General features: G+C 67.0%; 1 protein-coding gene across 1 annotated transcript in view; it reads right to left on the minus strand.

Moving 5' to 3' along the window:
* Positions 1-18,431, minus strand: part of echs1 (enoyl CoA hydratase, short chain, 1, mitochondrial) — a 44,846-nt gene that overhangs the window by 12,586 nt on the left and 13,829 nt on the right. Inside the window, exon 3 of the mRNA XM_087982274.1 lies at positions 342-469. Coding sequence (XP_087838400.1) covers positions 342-469 — 128 coding nt within the window. The remainder of the gene's footprint in view (positions 1-341; positions 470-18,431) is intronic.

Consider the following 18,431-nt stretch of genomic DNA (forward strand, 5'->3'; position numbering starts at 1 on the left):
AAGTAGCAATCCAGGAAATAATCCTGTAACTGGTGCAAAGAAATACAGATACAAGCTTTCCTCATCTGAGATGGTTTGTTTCCCACAACCGTCTAGTCACCTCATCCAACTAAAAATGACAAATGTGACCAGGGTAAACTATCCCCGCAGAGGATAGTCTGAAGAAACTCTCCCCTTTAATCTTTAATATCTGTTACGATGTGGATCGAGATTTGAGTCTGGGTAGGGAATGAGATAAGCTGGCCTCACAGTCACATTTCGATGTGCTCAAACAGATTCCAAAATAGACACACATTCCACAAGCTCCAAGTGTTAACTGCAGACCCTGAGCTAGTACCTACAGCGTAGCCGTTCACTGCAGCAATCACTGGCTTTTTTATACTCGCCACGCGGTTCCAATGGGAAAGGAAATTCCCAGCGTAACACTCCTGGAAAGTTTTCTTCTCCATTTCCTTGATATCAGCACCAGCTGGAGAAAAAACAGGCGTTAAAATACAGATGCAAAATACAATAAATCCTTGCATTTATGTAGCATCTCTAACTGAGGGGCAACAAAAGACACAGGAGACCAAACAGCTGGCTAGTCAGGTTTCATGCAGCACTGACAGAAAGAGAGAGAGAGCGCATGAGCGAGAGAGCGTGTGTGTGGGAAAGAAAACGTGGATGTGAATAAGCAGGCGCCGGAATGAGAGAGCGTGCGCCAAAGTGAGAGAGAGCACGTGCTGCAGTGAGAGAGAGCACGCGCAGGAGTGAGAGAGAGCACATGCCGCAGTGAGAGAATGTGCGCAAGTGAGAGAGAAAGTGCGCGCCAGAGTGAGGGAGAGAGTGCGCGCCAGAGTGACAAAAGAGACAACGTGCCAGAGTGACAAGAGAGACAAACGCGCCGCAGTGAGAGAGAGACAAACGCGCCGCAGTGAGAGAGAGACAAACGCGCCGCAGTGAGAGAGAGACAACGCGCCGCAGTGAGACAGACAAACGCGCCGCAGTGAGACAGACAAACGCGCCGCAGTGAGACAAACGCGCCGCAGTGAGACAGACAAACGCGCCGCAGTGAGACAGACAAACGCGCCGCAGTGAGACAGACAAACGCGCCGCAGTGAGACAGACAAACGCGCCGCAGTGAGACAGACAAACGCACCGCAGTGAGACAGACAAACGCGCCGCAGTGAGACAGACAAACGCGCCGCAGTGAGACGAGAACGCGCCGCAGTGAGAGAGACAAACGCGCCGCAGTGAGAGAGACAACGCGCCGCAGTGAGAGAGACAAACGCGCCGCAGTGAGACAGACAAACGCGCCGCAGTGAGACAGACAAACGCGCCGCAGTGAGACAGACAAACGCGCCGCAGTGAGAGAGACAACGCGCCGCAGTGAGACAGACAAACGGGCCGCAGTGAGACAGACAAACGCGCCGCAGTGAGACAGACAAATCCGCCGCAGTGAGACAGACAAACGCGCCGCAGTGAGACGAGAACGCGCCGCAGTGAGAGAGACAAACGCGCCGCAGTGAGAGACGAGAACGCGCCGCAGTGAGAGAGACAAACGCGCCGCAGTGAGAGAGAGACAAACGCGTCGCAGTGAGAGACAACGCGCCGCAGTGAGACAGACAAACGCGCCGCAGTGAGACAGACAAACGCGCCGCAGTGAGACAGACAAACGCGCCGCAGTGAGACAAACGCGCCGCAGTGAGACAGACAAACGCGCCGCAGTGAGACAGACAAACGCGTCGCAGTGAGACAGACAAACGCGTCGCAGTGAGACAGACAAACGCGCCGCAGTGAGACAGACAAACGCGCCGCAGTGAGACAGACAAACGCGTCGCAGTGAGACAGACAAACGCGCCGCAGTGAGACAGACAAACGCGTCGCAGTGAGACAGACAAACGCGCCGCAGTGAGAGAGAGACAAACGCGCCGCAGTGAGACGAGAACGCGCCGCAGTGAGAGAGACAAACACGCCGCAGTGAGAGAGAGAGAACGTGCCGCAGTGAGAGAGAACGCGCCCCAGTGAGAGAGAGAACGCGCCGCAGTGAGAGAGAACGCGCCGCAGTGAGAGGGAGAGAGAAAGCGCCGCAGTGAGAGAGAGAACGCGCCGCAGTGAGAGAGAATGAACGCGCCCCAGTGAGAGAGAGAGAACGCGCCCCAGTGAGAGAGAGAGAACGCGCCCCAGTGAGAGAGAGAGATCACGCCGCAGTGAGAGAGAGAGATCACGCCGCAGTGAGAGAGAGATCACGCCGCAGAGAGAGAGAGAGATCACGCCGCAGTGAGAGAGAGAGATCACGCCGCAGTGAGAGAGAGAGATCACGCCGCAGTGAGAGAGAGAGATCACGCCGCAGAGAGAGAGAGAGATCACGCCGCAGTGAGAGAGAGAGATCACGCCGCAGTGAGAGAGAGAGATCACGCCGCAGTGAGAGAGAGAGATCACGCCGCAGTGAGAGAGAGACAAACACGCCGCAGTGAGAGAGAGAGACAAACGCGCCGCAGTGAGAGAGACAAACGCGCCGCAGTGAGAGAGACAGACACGCCCCAGTGAGAGAGAGAGATCACGCCGCAGTGAGAGAGATCACGCCGCAGTGAGAGAGAGAGATCACGCCGCAGTGAGAGAGAGAGATCACGCCGCAGTGAGAGAGAGAGATCACGCCGCAGTGAGAGAGAGAGATCACGCCGCAGAGAGAGAGATCACGCCGCAGTGAGAGAGAGAGATCACGCCGCAGTGAGAGAGAGAGATCACGCCGCAGTGAGAGAGAGAGATCACGCCGCAGTGAGAGAGAGACAAACACGCCGCAGTGAGAGAGAGAGACAAACGCGCCGCAGTGAGAGAGACAAACGCGCCGCAGTGAGAGAGACAGACACGCCGCAGTGAGAGAGAGAGATCACGCCGCAGTGAGAGAGATCACGCCGCAGTGAGAGAGAGAGATCACGCCGCAGTGAGAGAGAGAGAGAACGCGCCGCAGTGAGAGAGAGAGAGCTCGCGCCGCGGTGAGAGAGCGCGCGCCGCGGTGAGAGAGCGCGTGCCGCGGTGAGAGAGCGCGCGCCGCGGTGAGAGAGCGCGCGCCGCGGTGAGAGAGCGCGCGCCGCGGTGAGAGAGCGCGCGCCGCGGTGAGAGAGCGCGCGCCGCGGTGAGAGAGCGCGCGCCGCAGTGAGAGAGAGCGCGCCGCAGTGAGAGAGAGCGCGCCGCAGTGAGAGAGAGCGCGCCGCAGTGAGAGAGAGCGCGCCGCAGTGAGAGAGAGCGCGCCGCAGTGAGAGAGCGCGCGCCGCAGTGAGAGAGCGCGCGCCGCAGTGAGAGAGCGCGCGCCGCAGTGAGAGAGCGCGCGCCGCAGTGAGAGAGAGCGCGCCGCAGTGAGAGAGAGCGCGCCGCAGTGAGAGAGAGCGCGCCGCAGTGAGAGAGAGCGCGCCGCAGTGAGAGAGAGCGCGCCGCAGTGAGAGAGAGCGCGCCGCAGTGAGAGAGAGCGCGCCGCAGTGAGAGAGAGCGCGCCGCAGTGAGAGAGAGCGCGCCGCAGTGAGAGAGAGCGCGCCGCAGTGAGAGAGAGCGCGCCGCAGTGAGAGAGAGCGCGCCGCAGTGAGAGAGAGCGCGCCGCAGTGAGAGAGAGCGCGCCGCAGTGAGAGAGAGCGCGCCGCAGTGAGAGAGAGCGCGCCGCAGTGAGAGAGAGCGCGCCGCAGTGAGAGAGAGCGCGCCGCAGTGAGAGAGAGCGCGCCGCAGTGAGAGAGAGCGCGCCGCAGTGAGAGAGAGCGCCGCAGTGCGAGAGAACGCGCAGCAGTGCGAGAGAGCGCGCAGCAGTGCGAGAGAGCGCGCCGCGGTGAGAGAGAGCGCGTCGCGGTGAGAGAGAGCACGCCGCAGTGAAAGAGAGCACGCCGCAGTGAGAGAGAGCACGCGCCGCAGTGAGAGAGAGCACGTGCCGCAGTGAGAGTGCTGCAGTGAGAGAGAGAGCGCGCCGCGGTGAGAGAGAGCGCGCCGCGGTGAGAGAGAGCGCGCCGCGGTGAGAGAGAGCGCGCCGCGGTGAGAGAGAGCGCGTCGCGGTGAGAGAGAGCACGCCGCAGTGAAAGAGAGCACGCCGCAGTGAAAGAGAGCACGCGCCGCAGTGAGAGAGAGCACGTGCCGCAGTGAGAGTGCTGCAGTGAGAGAGAGAGCGCGCCGCGGTGAGAGAGAGCGCGCCGCGGTGAGAGAGAGCGCGCCGCGGTGAGAGAGAGCGCGCCGCAGTGAGAGAGAACACGCCGCAGTGAAAGAGAGCACGCGCCGCAGTGAGAGAGAGCACGTGCCGCAGTGAGAGTGCTGCAGTGAGAGAGAGAGCGCCGCAGTGAGAGAGAGCGCGCCGCAGTGAGAGAGAGCGCGCCGCAGTGAGAGAGAGCGCGCCGCAGTGAGAGAGAGCGCGCCGCAGTGAGAGAGAGCGCGCCGCAGTGAGAGAGAGCGCGCCGCAGTGAGAGAGAGCGCGCCGCAGTGAGAGAGAGCGCGCCGCAGTGAGAGTGAGCGCGCGCCGCAGTGAGAGTGAGCGCGCGCCGCAGTGAGAGAGAGAGCGCGCCGCGGTGAGAGAGAGCGCGCCGCCGTGAGAGAGAGAGAGAACGCGCCGCCGTGAGAGAGAGAGAACGCGCCGTGAGAGAGAGAACGTGTCGCCGTGAGAGAGACAAATGCGCTGCAGTGAGAGACGAGAACGTGCCGCAGTGAGAGACGAGAACGCGCCGCAGTGAGAGACGAGAACGCGCCGCAGTGAGAGCGAGAGAACGCGCCGCAGTGAGAGAGAGAGAACGCGCCGCAGTGAGAGAGAGAGAACGCGCCGCAGTGAGAGAGAACGTGTCGCCGTGAGAGAGACAAATGCGCTGCAGTGAGAGACGAGAACGCGCCGCAGTGAGAGACGAGAACGCGCCGCAGTGAGAGACGAGAACGCGCCGCAGTGAGAGACGAGAACGCGCCGCAGTGAGAGACGAGAACGCGCCGCAGTGAGAGCGAGAGAACGCGCCGCAGTGAGAGAGAGAGAACGCGCCGCAGTGAGAGAGAGAGAACGCGCCGCAGTGAGAGAGAGAGAACGCGCCGCAGTGAGAGAGAGAGAACGCGCCGCAGTGAGAGAGAGACAAACGCGCCGCAGTGAGAGAGAGACAAACGCGCCGCAGTGAGACGAGAACGCGCCGCAGTGAGAGACAAACACGCCGCAGTGAGAGAGAGAGAACGTGCCGCAGTGAGAGAGAACGCGCCCCAGTGAGAGAGAGAACGCGCCGCAGTGAGAGAGAACGCGCCGCAGTGAGAGGGAGAGAGAACGCGCCGCAGTGAGAGAGAGAGAGAACGCGCCGCAGTGAGAGAGAGAGAGAACGCGCCGCAGTGAGAGAGAGAGAGAACGCGCCGCAGTGAGAGAGAGAGAGAACGCGCCGCAGTGAGAGAGAGAGAGAACGCGCCGCAGTGAGAGAGAGAGAGAACGCGCCGCAGTGAGAGAGAGAGAGAACGCGCCGCAGTGAGAGAGAGAGAACGCGCCGCAGTGAGAGAGAGAGAACGCGCCCCAGTGAGAGAGAGAGAACGCGCCCCAGTGAGAGAGAGAGAACGCGCCCCAGTGAGAGAGAGAGATCACGCCGCAGTGAGAGAGAGAGATCACGCCGCAGTGAGGGAGAGAGATCACGCCGCAGAGAGAGAGAGAGATCACGCCGCAGTGAGAGAGAGAGATCACGCCGCAGTGAGAGAGAGAGAGATCACGCCGCAGTGAGAGAGAGAGATCACGCCGCAGTGAGAGAGAGACAAACACGCCGCAGTGAGAGAGAGAGACAAACACGCCGCAGTGAGAGAGAGAGACAAACGCGCCGCAGTGAGAGAGACAAACGCGCCGCAGTGAGAGAGACAGACACGCCGCAGTGAGAGAGAGAGATCACGCCGCAGTGAGAGAGATCACGCCGCAGTGAGAGAGAGAGATCACGCCGCAGTGAGAGAGAGAGAGAACGCGCCGCAGTGAGAGAGAGAGAGCTCGCGCCGCGGTGAGAGAGCGCGCGCCGCGGTGAGAGAGCGCGCGCCGCGGTGAGAGAGCGCGCGCCGCGGTGAGAGAGCGCGCGCCGCGGTGAGAGAGCGCGCGCCGCGGTGAGAGAGCGCGCGCCGCGGTGAGAGAGCGCGCGCCGCAGTGAGAGAGCGCGCGCCGCAGTGAGAGAGCGCGCGCCGCAGTGAGAGAGCGCGCGCCGCAGTGAGAGAGCGCGCGCCGCAGTGAGAGAGCGCGCGCCGCAGTGAGAGAGCGCGCGCCGCAGTGAGAGAGCGCGCGCCGCAGTGAGAGAGCGCGCGCCGCAGTGAGAGAGAGCGCGCCGCAGTGAGAGAGATCACGCCGCAGTGAGAGAGAGAGATCACGCCGCAGTGAGGGAGAGATCACGCCGCAGAGAGAGAGAGAGATCACGCCGCAGTGAGAGAGAGAGATCACGCCGCAGTGAGAGAGAGAGAGATCACGCCGCAGTGAGAGAGAGAGATCACGCCGCAGTGAGAGAGAGAGAGATCACGCCGCAGTGAGAGAGAGAGATCACGCCGCAGTGAGAGAGAGAGAGATCACGCCGCAGTGAGAGAGAGAGATCACGCCGCAGTGAGAGAGAGACAAACACGCCGCAGTGAGAGAGAGAGACAAACACGCCGCAGTGAGAGAGAGAGACAAACGCGCCGCAGTGAGAGAGACAAACGCGCCGCAGTGAGAGAGACAGACGCGCCGCAGTGAGAGAGAGAGATCACGCCGCAGTGAGAGAGATCACGCCGCAGTGAGAGAGAGAGATCACGCCGCAGTGAGAGAGAGAGAGAGAACGCGCCGCAGTGAGAGAGAGAGAGCTCGCGCCGCGGTGAGAGAGCTCGCGCCGCGGTGAGAGAGCGCGCGCCGCGGTGAGAGAGCGCGCGCCGCGGTGAGAGAGCGCGCGCCGCGGTGAGAGAGCGCGCGCCGCGGTGAGAGAGCGCGCGCCGCGGTGAGAGAGCGCGCGCCGCAGTGAGAGAGCGCGCGCCGCAGTGAGAGAGCGCGCGCCGCAGTGAGAGAGCGCGCGCCGCAGTGAGAGAGCGCGCGCCGCAGTGAGAGAGAGCGCGCCGCAGTGAGAGAGAGCGCACCGCAGTGAGAGAGAGCGCGCCGCAGTGAGAGAGAGCGCGCCGCAGTGAGAGAGAGCGCGCCGCAGTGAGAGAGCGCGCGCCGCAGTGAGAGAGCGCGCGCCGCAGTGAGAGAGCGCGCGCCGCAGTGAGAGAGCGCGCGCCGCAGTGAGAGAGAGCGCGCCGCAGTGAGAGAGAGCGCACCGCAGTGAGAGAGAGCGCGCCGCAGTGAGAGAGAGCGCGCCGCAGTGAGAGAGAGCGCGCCGCAGTGAGAGAGAGCGCGCCGCAGTGAGAGAGAGCGCGCCGCAGTGAGAGAGAGCGCGCCGCAGTGAGAGAGAGCGCGCCGCAGTGAGAGAGAGCGCGCCGCAGTGAGAGAGAGCGCGCCGCAGTGAGAGAGAGCGCGCCGCAGTGAGAGAGAGCGCGCCGCAGTGAGAGAGAGCGCGCCGCAGTGAGAGAGAGCGCGCCGCAGTGAGAGAGAGCGCGCCGCAGTGAGAGAGAGCGCGCCGCAGTGAGAGAGAGCGCGCCGCAGTGAGAGAGAGCGCGCCGCAGTGAGAGAGAGCGCGCCGCAGTGAGAGAGAGCGCGCCGCAGTGAGAGAGAGCGCGCCGCAGTGAGAGAGAGCGCGCCGCAGTGCGAGAGAACGCGCAGCAGTGCGAGAGAACGCGCAGCAGTGCGAGAGAGCGCGCAGCAGTGCGAGAGAGCGCGCCGCGGTGAGAGAGAGCGCGCCGCGGTGAGCGAGAGCGCGTCGCGGTGAGAGAGAGCGCGCCGCGGTGAGCGAGAGCGCGTCGCGGTGAGAGAGAGCACGCCGCAGTGAAAGAGAGCACGCCGCAGTGAAAGAGAGCACGCCGCAGTGAGAGAGAGCACGCGCCGCAGTGAGAGAGAGCACGTGCCGCAGTGAGAGTGCTGCAGTGAGAGAGAGAGCGCGCCGCGGTGAGAGAGAGCGCGCCGCGGTGAGAGAGAGCGCGTCGCGGTGAGAGAGAGCACGCCGCGGTGAGAGAGAGTACGCCGCGGTGAGAGAGAGCACGCCGCAGTGAAAGAGAGCACGCCGCAGTGAAAGAGAGCACGCCGCAGTGAAAGAGAGCACGCCGCAGTGAAAGAGAGCACGCCGCAGTGAAAGAGAGCACGCGCCGCAGTGAGAGAGAGCACGTGCCGCAGTGAGAGTGCTGCAGTGAGAGAGAGAGCGCGCCGCGGTGAGAGAGAGCGCGCCGCCGTGAGTGAGAGCGCGCCGCCGTGAGAGAGAGCGCGCCGCGGTGAGAGAGAGCGCGCCGCGGTGAGAGAGAGCGCGCCGCGGTGAGAGAGAGCGCGCCGCGGTGAGAGAGAGCGCGCCGCGGTGAGAGAGAGCGCGCCGCGGTGAGAGAGAGCGCGCCGCGGTGAGAGAGAGCGCGCCGCGGTGAGAGAGAGCGCGCCGCGGTGAGAGAGAGCGCGCCGCGGTGAGAGAGAGCGCGCCGCGGTGAGAGAGAGCGCGCCGCGGTGAGAGAGAGCGCGCCGCAGTGAGAGAGAGCGCGCCGCAGTGAGAGAGAACACGCCGCAGTGAAAGAGAGCACGCGCCGCAGTGAGAGAGAGCACGTGCCGCAGTGAGAGTGCTGCAGTGAGAGAGAGAGCGCGCCGCAGTGAGAGAGAGCGCGCCGCAGTGAGAGAGAGCGCGCCGCAGTGAGAGAGAGCGCGCCGCAGTGAGAGAGGGCGCGCCGCAGTGAGAGAGAGCGCGCCGCAGTGAGAGAGAGTGCGCCGCAGTGAGAGTGAGCGCGCGCCGCAGTGAGAGTGAGCGCGCGCCGCAGTGAGAGTGAGCGCGCGCCGCAGTGAGAGAGAGCGCGCCGCAGTGAGAGAGAGCGCGCCGCCGTGAGAGAGAGAGAGAACGCGCCGCCGTGAGAGAGAGAGAACGCGCCGTGAGAGAGAGAACGTGTCGCCGTGAGAGAGACAAATGCGCTGCAGTGAGAGACGAGAACGCGCCGCAGTGAGAGACGAGAACGCGCCGCAGTGAGAGACGAGAACGCGCCGCAGTGAGAGCGAGAGAACGCGCCGCAGTGAGAGAGAGAGAACGCGCCGCAGTGAGAGAGAGAGAACGCGCCGCAGTGAGAGAGAACGCGCCGCAGTGAGAGAGAGACAAACGCGCCGCAGTGAGAGAGAGAGAGAGATCGCGCCGCGGTGAGAGAGAGAGAGAGAGATCGCGCCCCGGTGAGAGAGAGAGATCGCGCCCCGGTGAGAGAGAGAGAGATCGCGCCGCGGTGAGTGAGAGAGAGATCGCGCCGCGGTGAGAGAGAGAGAGATCGCGCCGCGGTGAGAGAGAGAGAGATCGCGCCGCGGTGAGAGAGAGAGAGATCGCGCCGCGGTGAGAGAGAGAGAGCTCGCGCCGCGGTGAGAGAGAGAGAGCTCGCGCCGCGGTGAGAGAGAGAGAGCTCGCGCCGCGGTGAGAGAGAGAGAGCTCGCGCCGCGGTGAGAGAGAGAGAGCTCGCGCCGCGGTGAGAGAGAGAGAGCTCGCGCCGCGGTGAGAGAGAGCGAGCTCGCGCCGCGGTGAGAGAGAGCGAGCTCGCGCCGCGGTGAGAGAGAGCGAGCTCGCGCCGCGGTGAGAGAGAGCGAGCTCGCGCCGCGGTGAGAGAGAGCGAGCTCGCGCCGCGGTGAGAGAGAGCGAGCTCGCGCCGCGGTGAGAGAGAGCACGTGCCGCAGTGAGAGTGCTGCAGTGAGAGAGAGAGCGCGCCGCGGTGAGAGAGAGCGCGCCGCGGTGAGAGAGAGCACGCCGCGGTGAGAGAGAGCGCGCCGCGGTGAGAGAGAGCGCGTCGCGGTGAGAGAGAGCACGCCGCAGTGAAAGAGAGCACGCCGCAGTGAAAGAGAGCACGCGCCGCAGTGAGAGAGAGCACGTGCCGCAGTGAGAGTGCTGCAGTGAGAGAGAGAGCGCGCCGCGGTGAGAGAGAGCGCGCCGCCGTGAGAGAGAGCGCGCCGCGGTGAGAGAGAGCGCGCCGCGGTGAGAGAGAACACGCCGCAGTGAAAGAGAGCACGCGCCGCAGTGAGAGAGAGCACGTGCCGCAGTGAGAGTGCTGCAGTGAGAGAGAGAGCGCGCCGCAGTGAGAGAGAGCGCGCCGCAGTGAGAGAGAGCGCGCCGCAGTGAGAGAGAGCGCGCCGCAGTGAGAGAGCGCGCGCCGCAGTGAGAGAGAGCGCGCCGCAGTGAGAGGGAGCGCGCCGCAGTGAGAGAGAGCGCGCCGCAGTGAGAGAGAGCGCGCCGCAGTGAGAGAGAGCGCGCCGCAGTGAGAGAGAGCGCGCCGCAGTGAGAGAGAGCGCGCCGCAGTGAGAGAGAGCGCGCCGCAGTGAGAGAGAGCGCGCCGCAGTGAGAGAGAGTGCGCCGCAGTGAGAGTGAGCGCGCGCCGCAGTGAGAGTGAGCGCGCGCCGCAGTGAGAGAGAGAGCGCGCCGCGGTGAGAGAGAGCGCGCCGCCGTGAGAGAGAGAGAGAACGCGCCGCCGTGAGAGAGAGAGAACGCGCCGTGAGAGAGAGAACGTGTCGCCGTGAGAGAGACAAATGCGCTGCAGTGAGAGACGAGAACGCGCCGCAGTGAGAGACGAGAACGCGCCGCAGTGAGAGACGAGAACGCGCCGCAGTGAGAGCGAGAGAACGCGCCGCAGTGAGAGCGAGAGAACGCGCCGCAGTGAGAGAGAGAGAACGCGCCGCAGTGAGAGAGAGAGAACGCGCCGCAGTGAGAGAGAACGCGCCGCAGTGAGAGAGAGACAAACGCGCCGCAGTGAGAGAGAGAGAGAGATCGCGCCGCGGTGAGAGAGAGAGAGAGATCGCGCCCCGGTGAGAGAGAGAGATCGCGCCCCGGTGAGAGAGAGAGAGATCGCGCCGCGGTGAGTGAGAGAGAGATCGCGCCGCGGTGAGAGAGAGAGAGCTCGCGCCGCGGTGAGAGAGAGAGAGCTCGCGCCGCGTTGAGAGAGAGAGAGCTCGCGCCGCGGTGAGAGAGAGCGAGCTCGCGCCGCGGTGAGAGAGAGCGGGCTCGCGCCGCGGTGAGAGAGAGCGAGCTCGCGCCGCGGTGAGAGAGAGCGAGCTCGCGCCGCGGTGAGAGAGAGCGAGCGCGCGCCGCGGTGAGAGAGAGAGAGCTCGCGCCGCGGTGAGAGAGAGAGAGCTCGCGCCGCGGTGAGAGAGAGAGAGCGCGCCGCGGTGAGAGAGAGAGAGCGCGCGCCGCGGTGAGAGAGAGAGAGCTCGCGCCGCGGTGAGAGAGAGAGAGCTCGCGCCGCGGTGAGAGAGAGAGAGCGCGCCGCGGTGAGAGAGAGAGAGCTCGCGCCGCGGTGAGAGAGAGAGAGCTCGCGCCGCGGTGAGAGAGAGAGAGCTCGCGCCGCGGTGAGAGAGAGAGAGCTCACGCCGCGGTGAGAGAGAGCGCGCCGCGGTGAGAGAGAGCGCGCCGCGGTGAGAGAGAGCGCGCCGCAGTGAGAGACGAGAACGCGCCGCAGTGAGAGCGAGAGAACGCGCCGCAGTGAGAGAGAGAGCGCGCCGCGGTGAGAGAGAGCTCGCCGCGGTGAGAGAGAGAGAGCTCGCCGCGGTGAGAGAGAGAGAGCTCGCGCCGCGGTGAGAGAGAGAGAGAGCTCGCGCCGCGGTGAGAGAGAGAGAGCTCGCGCCGCGGTGAGAGAGAGAGAGCTCGCGCCGCGGTGAGAGAGAGAGAGCTCGCGCCGCGGTGAGAGAGAGAGAGCTCGCGCCGCGGTGAGAGAGAGAGAGAGCTCGCGCCGCGGTGAGAGAGAGAGAGCTCGCGCCGCGGTGAGAGAGAGAGAGCTCGCGCCGCGGTGAGAGAGAGCTCGCGCCGCGGTGAGAGAGAGCGCGCCGCGGTGAGAGAGAGAGAGCTCGCGCCGCGGTGAGAGAGAGCTCGCGCCGCGGTGAGAGAGAGCGCGCCGCGGTGAGAGAGAGCGCGCCGCAGTGAGAGACGAGAACGCGCCGCAGTGAGAGCGAGAGAACGCGCCGCAGTGAGAGAGAGAGAACGCGCCGCAGTGAGAGAGAACGCGCCGCAGTGAGAGAGAGACAAACGCGCCGCAGTGAGAGAGAGAGAGAGAGAGATCGCGCCGCGGTGAGAGAGAGAGAGAGAGAGATCGCGCCCCGGTGAGAGATGGCGAGCTCGCGCCGCGGTGAGAGAGCGCGCGCCGCGGTGAGAGAGAGAGAGCGCGCGCCGCGGTGAGAGAGAGAGAGCTCGCGCCGCGGTGAGAGAGAGAGAGCTCGCGCCGCGGTGAGAGAGAGAGAGCTCGCGCCGCGGTGAGAGAGAGAGAGCTCGCGCCGCGGTGAGAGAGAGAGAGCTCGCGCCGCGGTGAGAGAGAGAGAGCTCGCGCCGCGGTGAGAGAGAGAGAGCTCGCGCCGCGGTGAGAGAGAGAGAGCTCGCGCCGCGGTGAGAGAGAGAGCTCGCGCCGCGGTGAGAGAGAGAGAGCTCGCGCCGCGGTGAGAGACAGAGCGCCCCCCGGTGAGAGACAGAGCGCGCCGCGGTGAGAGACAGAGCGCGCGCCGCGGTGAGAGAGAGAGCGCGCGCCGCGGTGAGAGAGAGCGCGCGCCGCGGTGAGAGAGAGCGCGCGCCGCGGTGAGAGAGAGCGCGCGCCGCGGTGAGAGAGAGCGCGCGCCGCGGTGAGAGAGAGCGCGCGCCGCGGTGAGAGAGAGCGCGCGCCGCGGTGAGAGATAGCACGCGCCGCGGTGAGAGATAGCACGCGCCGCGGTGAGAGATAGCACGCGCCGCGATGAGAGAGAGCGGTCGGGCCGCGGTGAGAGAGAGAGAGATCGCGCCGCGGTGAGAGAGAGAGAGATCGCGCCGCGGTGAGAGAGAGAGATCGCGCCGCGGTGAGAGAGGGCGAGCTCGCGCCGCGGTGAGAGATGGCGAGCTCGCGCCGCGGTGAGAGAGCGCGCGCCGCGGTGAGAGAGAGAGAGCGCGCGCCGCGGTGAGAGAGAGAGAGCTCGCGCCGCGGTGAGAGAGAGAGAGCTCGCGCCGCGGTGAGAGAGAGAGAGCTCGCGCCGCGGTGAGAGAGAGAGAGCTCGCGCCGCGGTGAGAGAGAGAGAGCTCGCGCCGCGGTGAGAGAGAGAGAGCTCGCGCCGCGGTGAGAGAGAGAGAGCTCGCGCCGCGGTGAGAGAGAGAGAGCTCGCGCCGCGGTGAGAGAGAGAGAGCTCGCGCCGCGGTGAGAGAGAGAGAGCTCGCGCCGCGGTGAGAGACAGAGCGCCCCCCGGTGAGAGACAGAGCGCGCCGCGGTGAGAGACAGAGCGCGCGCCGCGGTGAGAGAGAGAGCGCGCGCCGCGGTGAGAGAGAGCGCGCGCCGCGGTGAGAGAGAGCGCGCGCCGCGGTGAGAGAGAGCGCGCGCCGCGGTGAGAGAGAGCGCGCGCCGCGGTGAGAGAGAGCGCGCGCCGCGGTGAGAGAGAGCGCGCGCCGCGGTGAGAGAGAGCGCGCGCCGCGGTGAGAGAGAGCGCGCGCCGCGGTGAGAGATAGCACGCGCCGCGGTGAGAGATAGCACGCGCCGCGGTGAGAGATAGCACGCGCCGCGGTGAGAGATAGCACGCGCCGCGGTGAGAGATAGCACGCGCCGCGGTGAGAGATAGCACGCGCCGCGGTGAGAGATAGCACGCGCCGCGGTGAGAGAGAGCGGTCGGGCCGCGGTGAGAGCGCGGGCGGGCCGCGGTGAGAGCGCGGGCGGGCCGCGGTGAGAGCGCGGGCGGGCCGCGGTGAGAGCGCGGGCGGGCCGCGGTGAGAGCGCGGGCGGGCCGCGGTGAGAGCGCGGGCGGGCCGCGGTGAGAGCGCGGGCGGGCCGCGGTGAGAGCGCGGGCGGGCCGCGGTGAGAGCGCGGGCGGGCCGCGGTGAGAGCGCGGGCGGGCCGCGGTGAGAGAGCGGGCGGGCCGCGGTGAGAGAGCGGGCGGGCCGCGGTGAGAGAGAGCGCGCCGCGGTGAGAGAGAGCGCGCCGCAGTGAGAGAGAGCGCGCCGCAGTGAGAGAGAGCGCGCCGCAGTGAGAGAGAGCGCGCCGCAGTGAGAGAGAGCGCGCCGCAGTGAGAGAGAGCGCGCCGCAGTGAGAGAGAGCGCGCCGCAGTGAGAGAGAGCGCGCCGCAGTGAGAGAGAGCGCGCCGCAGTGAGAGAGAGCGCGCCGCAGTGAGAGAGAGCGCGCCGCAGTGAGAGAGAGCGCGCCGCAGTGAGAGAGAGCGCGCCGCAGTGAGAGAGAGCGCCGCAGTGCGAGAGAGCGCGCAGCAGTGCGAGAGAGCGCGCAGCAGTGCGAGAGAGCGCGCCGCAGTGCGAGAGAGCGCGCCGCAGTGCGAGAGAGCGCGCCGCAGTGAAAGAGAGCACGCCGCATTGAAAGAGAGCACGCCGCAGTGAAAGAGAGCACGCGCCGCAGTGAGAGAGAGCACGTGCCGCAGTGAGAGTGCTGCAGTGAGAGAGAGAGCGCGCGCCGCGGTGAGAGAGCGCGCGCCGCGGTGAGAGAGAGCGCGCCGCGGTGAGAGAGAGCGCGCCGCGGTGAGAGAGAGCGCGCCGCGGTGAGAGAGAGCGCGCCGCGGTGAGAGAGAGCGCGCCGCGGTGAGAGAGAGCGCGCCGCGGTGAGAGAGAGCGCGCCGCAGTGAGAGAGAGCGCGCCGCGGTGAGAGAGAGAGCGCCGCGGTGAGAGAGAGAGCGCCGCGGTGAGAGAGAGCGCGCCGCGGTGAGAGAGAGCGCGCCGCGGTGAGAGAGAGCGCGCCGCGGTGAGAGAGAGCGCGCCGCGGTGAGAGAGAGCGCGTCGCGGTGAGAGAGAGCACGCCGCGGTGAAAGAGAGCACGCCACAGTGAAAGAGAGCACGCGCCGCAGTGAGAGAGAGCACGTGCCGCAGTGAGAGTGCTGCAGTGAGAGAGAGAGCGCGCCGCGGTGAGAGAGAGCGCGCCGCGGTGAGAGAGAGAGCGCCGCGGTGAGCGAGAGCGCGCCGCGGTGAGAGAGAACACGCCGCAGTGAAAGAGAGCACGCGCCGCAGTGAGAGAGAGCACGTGCCGCAGTGAGAGTGCTGCAGTGAGAGAGAGAGCGCGCCGCAGTGAGAGAGAGCGCGCCGCAGTGAGAGAGAGCGCGCCGCAGTGAGAGAGAGCGCGCCGCAGTGAGAGAGCGCGCGCCGCAGTGAGAGAGAGCGCGCCGCAGTGAGAGGGAGCGCGCCGCAGTGAGAGAGAGCGCGCCGCAGTGAGAGAGAGCGCGCCGCAGTGAGAGAGAGCGCGCCGCAGTGAGAGAGAGCGCGCCGCAGTGAGAGAGAGCGCGCCGCAGTGAGAGAGAGCGCGCCGCAGTGAGAGAGAGCGCGCCGCAGTGAGAGAGAGTGCGCCGCAGTGAGAGTGAGCGCGCGCCGCAGTGAGAGTGAGCGCGCGCCGCAGTGAGAGAGAGAGCGCGCCGCGGTGAGAGAGAGCGCGCCGCCGTGAGAGAGAGAGAGAACGCGCCGCCGTGAGAGAGAGAGAACGCGCCGTGAGAGAGAGAACGTGTCGCCGTGAGAGAGACAAATGCGCTGCAGTGAGAGACGAGAACGCGCCGCAGTGAGAGACGAGAACGCGCCGCAGTGAGAGACGAGAACGCGCCGCAGTGAGAGCGAGAGAACGCGCCGCAGTGAGAGCGAGAGAACGCGCCGCAGTGAGAGAGAGAGAACGCGCCGCAGTGAGAGAGAGAGAACGCGCCGCAGTGAGAGAGAACGCGCCGCAGTGAGAGAGAGACAAACGCGCCGCAGTGAGAGAGAGAGAGAGATCGCGCCGCGGTGAGAGAGAGAGAGAGATCGCGCCCCGGTGAGAGAGAGAGATCGCGCCCCGGTGAGAGAGAGAGAGATCGCGCCGCGGTGAGTGAGAGAGAGATCGCGCTGCGGTGAGAGAGAGAGAGCTCGCGCCGCGGTGAGAGAGAGAGAGCTCGCGCCGCGGTGAGAGAGAGAGAGCTCGCGCCGCGTTGAGAGAGAGAGAGCTCGCGCCGCGGTGAGAGAGAGCGAGCTCGCGCCGCGGTGAGAGAGAGCGGGCTCGCGCCGCGGTGAGAGAGAGCGAGCTCGCGCCGCGGTGAGAGAGAGCGAGCTCGCGCCGCGGTGAGAGAGAGCGAGCTCGCGCCGCGGTGAGAGAGAGAGAGCTCGCGCCGCGGTTAGAGAGAGAGAGCGCGCGCCGCGGTGAGAGAGAGAGAGCTCGCGCCGCGGTGAGAGAGAGAGAGCGCGCCGCGGTGAGAGAGAGAGAGCTCGCGCCGCGGTGAGAGAGAGAGAGCTCGCGCCGCGGTGAGAGAGAGAGAGCTCGCGCCGCGGTGAGAGAGAGAGAGCTCACGCCGCGGTGAGAGAGAGCGCGCCGCGGTGAGAGAGAGCGCGCCGCGGTGAGAGAGAGCGCGCCGCGGTGAGAGAGAGCGCGCCGCGGTGAGAGAGAGCTCGCCGCGGTGAGAGAGAGAGAGCTCGCCGCGGTGAGAGAGAGAGAGCTCGCGCCGCGGTGAGAGAGAGAGAGAGCTCGCGCCGCGGTGAGAGAGAGAGAGCTCGCGCCGCGGTGAGAGAGAGAGAGCTCGCGCCGCGGTGAGAGAGAGAGAGCTCGCGCCGCGGTGAGAGAGAGAGAGCTCGCGCCGCGGTGAGAGAGAGAGAGAGCTCGCGCCGCGGTGAGAGAGAGAGAGCTCGCGCCGCGGTGAGAGAGAGAGAGCTCGCGCCGCGGTGAGAGAGAGCTCGCGCCGCGGTGAGAGAGAGCGCGCCGCGGTGAGAGAGAGCGCGCCGCAGTGAGAGACGAGAACGCGCCGCAGTGAGAGCGAGAGAACGCGCCGCAGTGAGAGAGAGAGAACGCGCCGCAGTGAGAGAGAACGCGCCGCAGTGAGAGAGAGACAAACGCGCCGCAGTGAGAGAGAGAGAGAGAGAGATCGCGCCGCGGTGAGAGAGAGAGAGAGAGAGATCGCGCCCCGGTGAGAGATGGCGAGCTCGCGCCGCGGTGAGAGAGCGCGCGCCGCGGTGAGAGAGAGAGAGCGCGCGCCGCGGTGAGAGAGAGAGAGCTCGCGCCGCGGTGAGAGAGAGAGAGAGATCGCGCCGCGGTGAGAGAGAGAGAGAGAGATCGCGCCCCGGTGAGAGAGAGAGATCGCGCCCCGGTGAGAGAGAGAGAGATCGCGCCGCGGTGAGTGAGAGAGAGATCGCGCCGCGGTGAGAGAGAGAGAGATCGCGCCGCGGTGAGAGAGAGAGAGATCGCGCCGCGGTGAGAGAGAGAGAGATCGCGCCGCGGTGAGAGAGAGAGAGCTCGCGCCGCGGTGAGAGAGAGAGAGCTCGCGCCGCGGTGAGAGAGAGAGAGCTCGCGCCGCGGTGAGAGAGAGAGAGCTCGCGCCGCGGTGAGAGAGAGAGAGCTCGCGCCGCGGTGAGAGAGAGAGAGCTCGCGCCGCGGTGAGAGAGAGAGAGCTCGCGCCGCGGTGAGAGACAGAGCGCCCCCCGGTGAGAGACAGAGCGCGCCGCGGTGAGAGACAGAGCGCGCGCCGCGGTGAGAGAGAGAGCGCGCGCCGCGGTGAGAGAGAGCGCGCGCCGCGGTGAGAGAGAGCGCGCGCCGCGGTGAGAGAGAGCGCGCGCCGCGGTGAGAGAGAGCGCGCGCCGCGGTGAGAGAGAGCGCGCGCCGCGGTGAGAGAGAGCGCGCGCCGCGGTGAGAGAGAGCGCGCGCCGCGGTGAGAGATAGCACGCGCCGCGGTGAGAGATAGCACGCGCCGCGGTGAGAGATAGCACGCGCCGCGATGAGAGAGAGCGGTCGGGCCGCGGTGAGAGAGAGAGAGATCGCGCCGCGGTGAGAGAGAGAGATCGCGCCGCGGTGAGAGAGAGAGAGATCGCGCCGCGGTGAGAGAGGGCGAGCTCGCGCCGCGGTGAGAGATGGCGAGCTCGCGCCGCGGTGAGAGAGCGCGCGCCGCGGTGAGAGAGAGAGAGCGCGCGCCGCGGTGAGAGAGAGAGAGCTCGCGCCGCGGTGAGAGAGAGAGAGCTCGCGCCGCGGTGAGAGAGAGAGAGCTCGCGCCGCGGTGAGAGAGAGAGAGCTCGCGCCGCGGTGAGAGAGAGAGAGCTCGCGCCGCGGTGAGAGAGAGAGAGCTCGCGCCGCGGTGAGAGAGAGAGAGCTCGCGCCGCGGTGAGAGAGAGAGAGCTCGCGCCGCGGTGAGAGAGAGAGAGCTCGCGCCGCGGTGAGAGACAGAGCGCCCCCCGGTGAGAGACAGAGCGCGCCGCGGTGAGAGACAGAGCGCGCGCCGCGGTGAGAGAGAGAGCGCGCGCCGCGGTGAGAGAGAGCGCGCGCCGCGGTGAGAGAGAGCGCGCGCCGCGGTGAGAGAGAGCGCGCGCCGCGGTGAGAGAGAGCGCGCGCCGCGGTGAGAGAGAGCGCGCGCCGCGGTGAGAGAGAGCGCGCGCCACGGTGAGAGAGAGCGCGCGCCGCGGTGAGAGAGAGCGCGCGCCGCGGTGAGAGAGAGCACGCGCCGCGGTGAGAGATAGCACGCGCCGCGGTGAGAGATAGCACGCGCCGCGGTGAGAGATAGCACGCGCCGCGGTGAGAGATAGCAC

Source organism: Chiloscyllium plagiosum, unplaced genomic scaffold (assembly GCF_037043375.1).
Source record: "Chiloscyllium plagiosum isolate Xiang-an unplaced genomic scaffold, Cpla_swu_hap1 HiC_scaffold_43, whole genome shotgun sequence".
NCBI classification, from domain to species: domain Eukaryota; kingdom Metazoa; phylum Chordata; class Chondrichthyes; order Orectolobiformes; family Hemiscylliidae; genus Chiloscyllium; species Chiloscyllium plagiosum.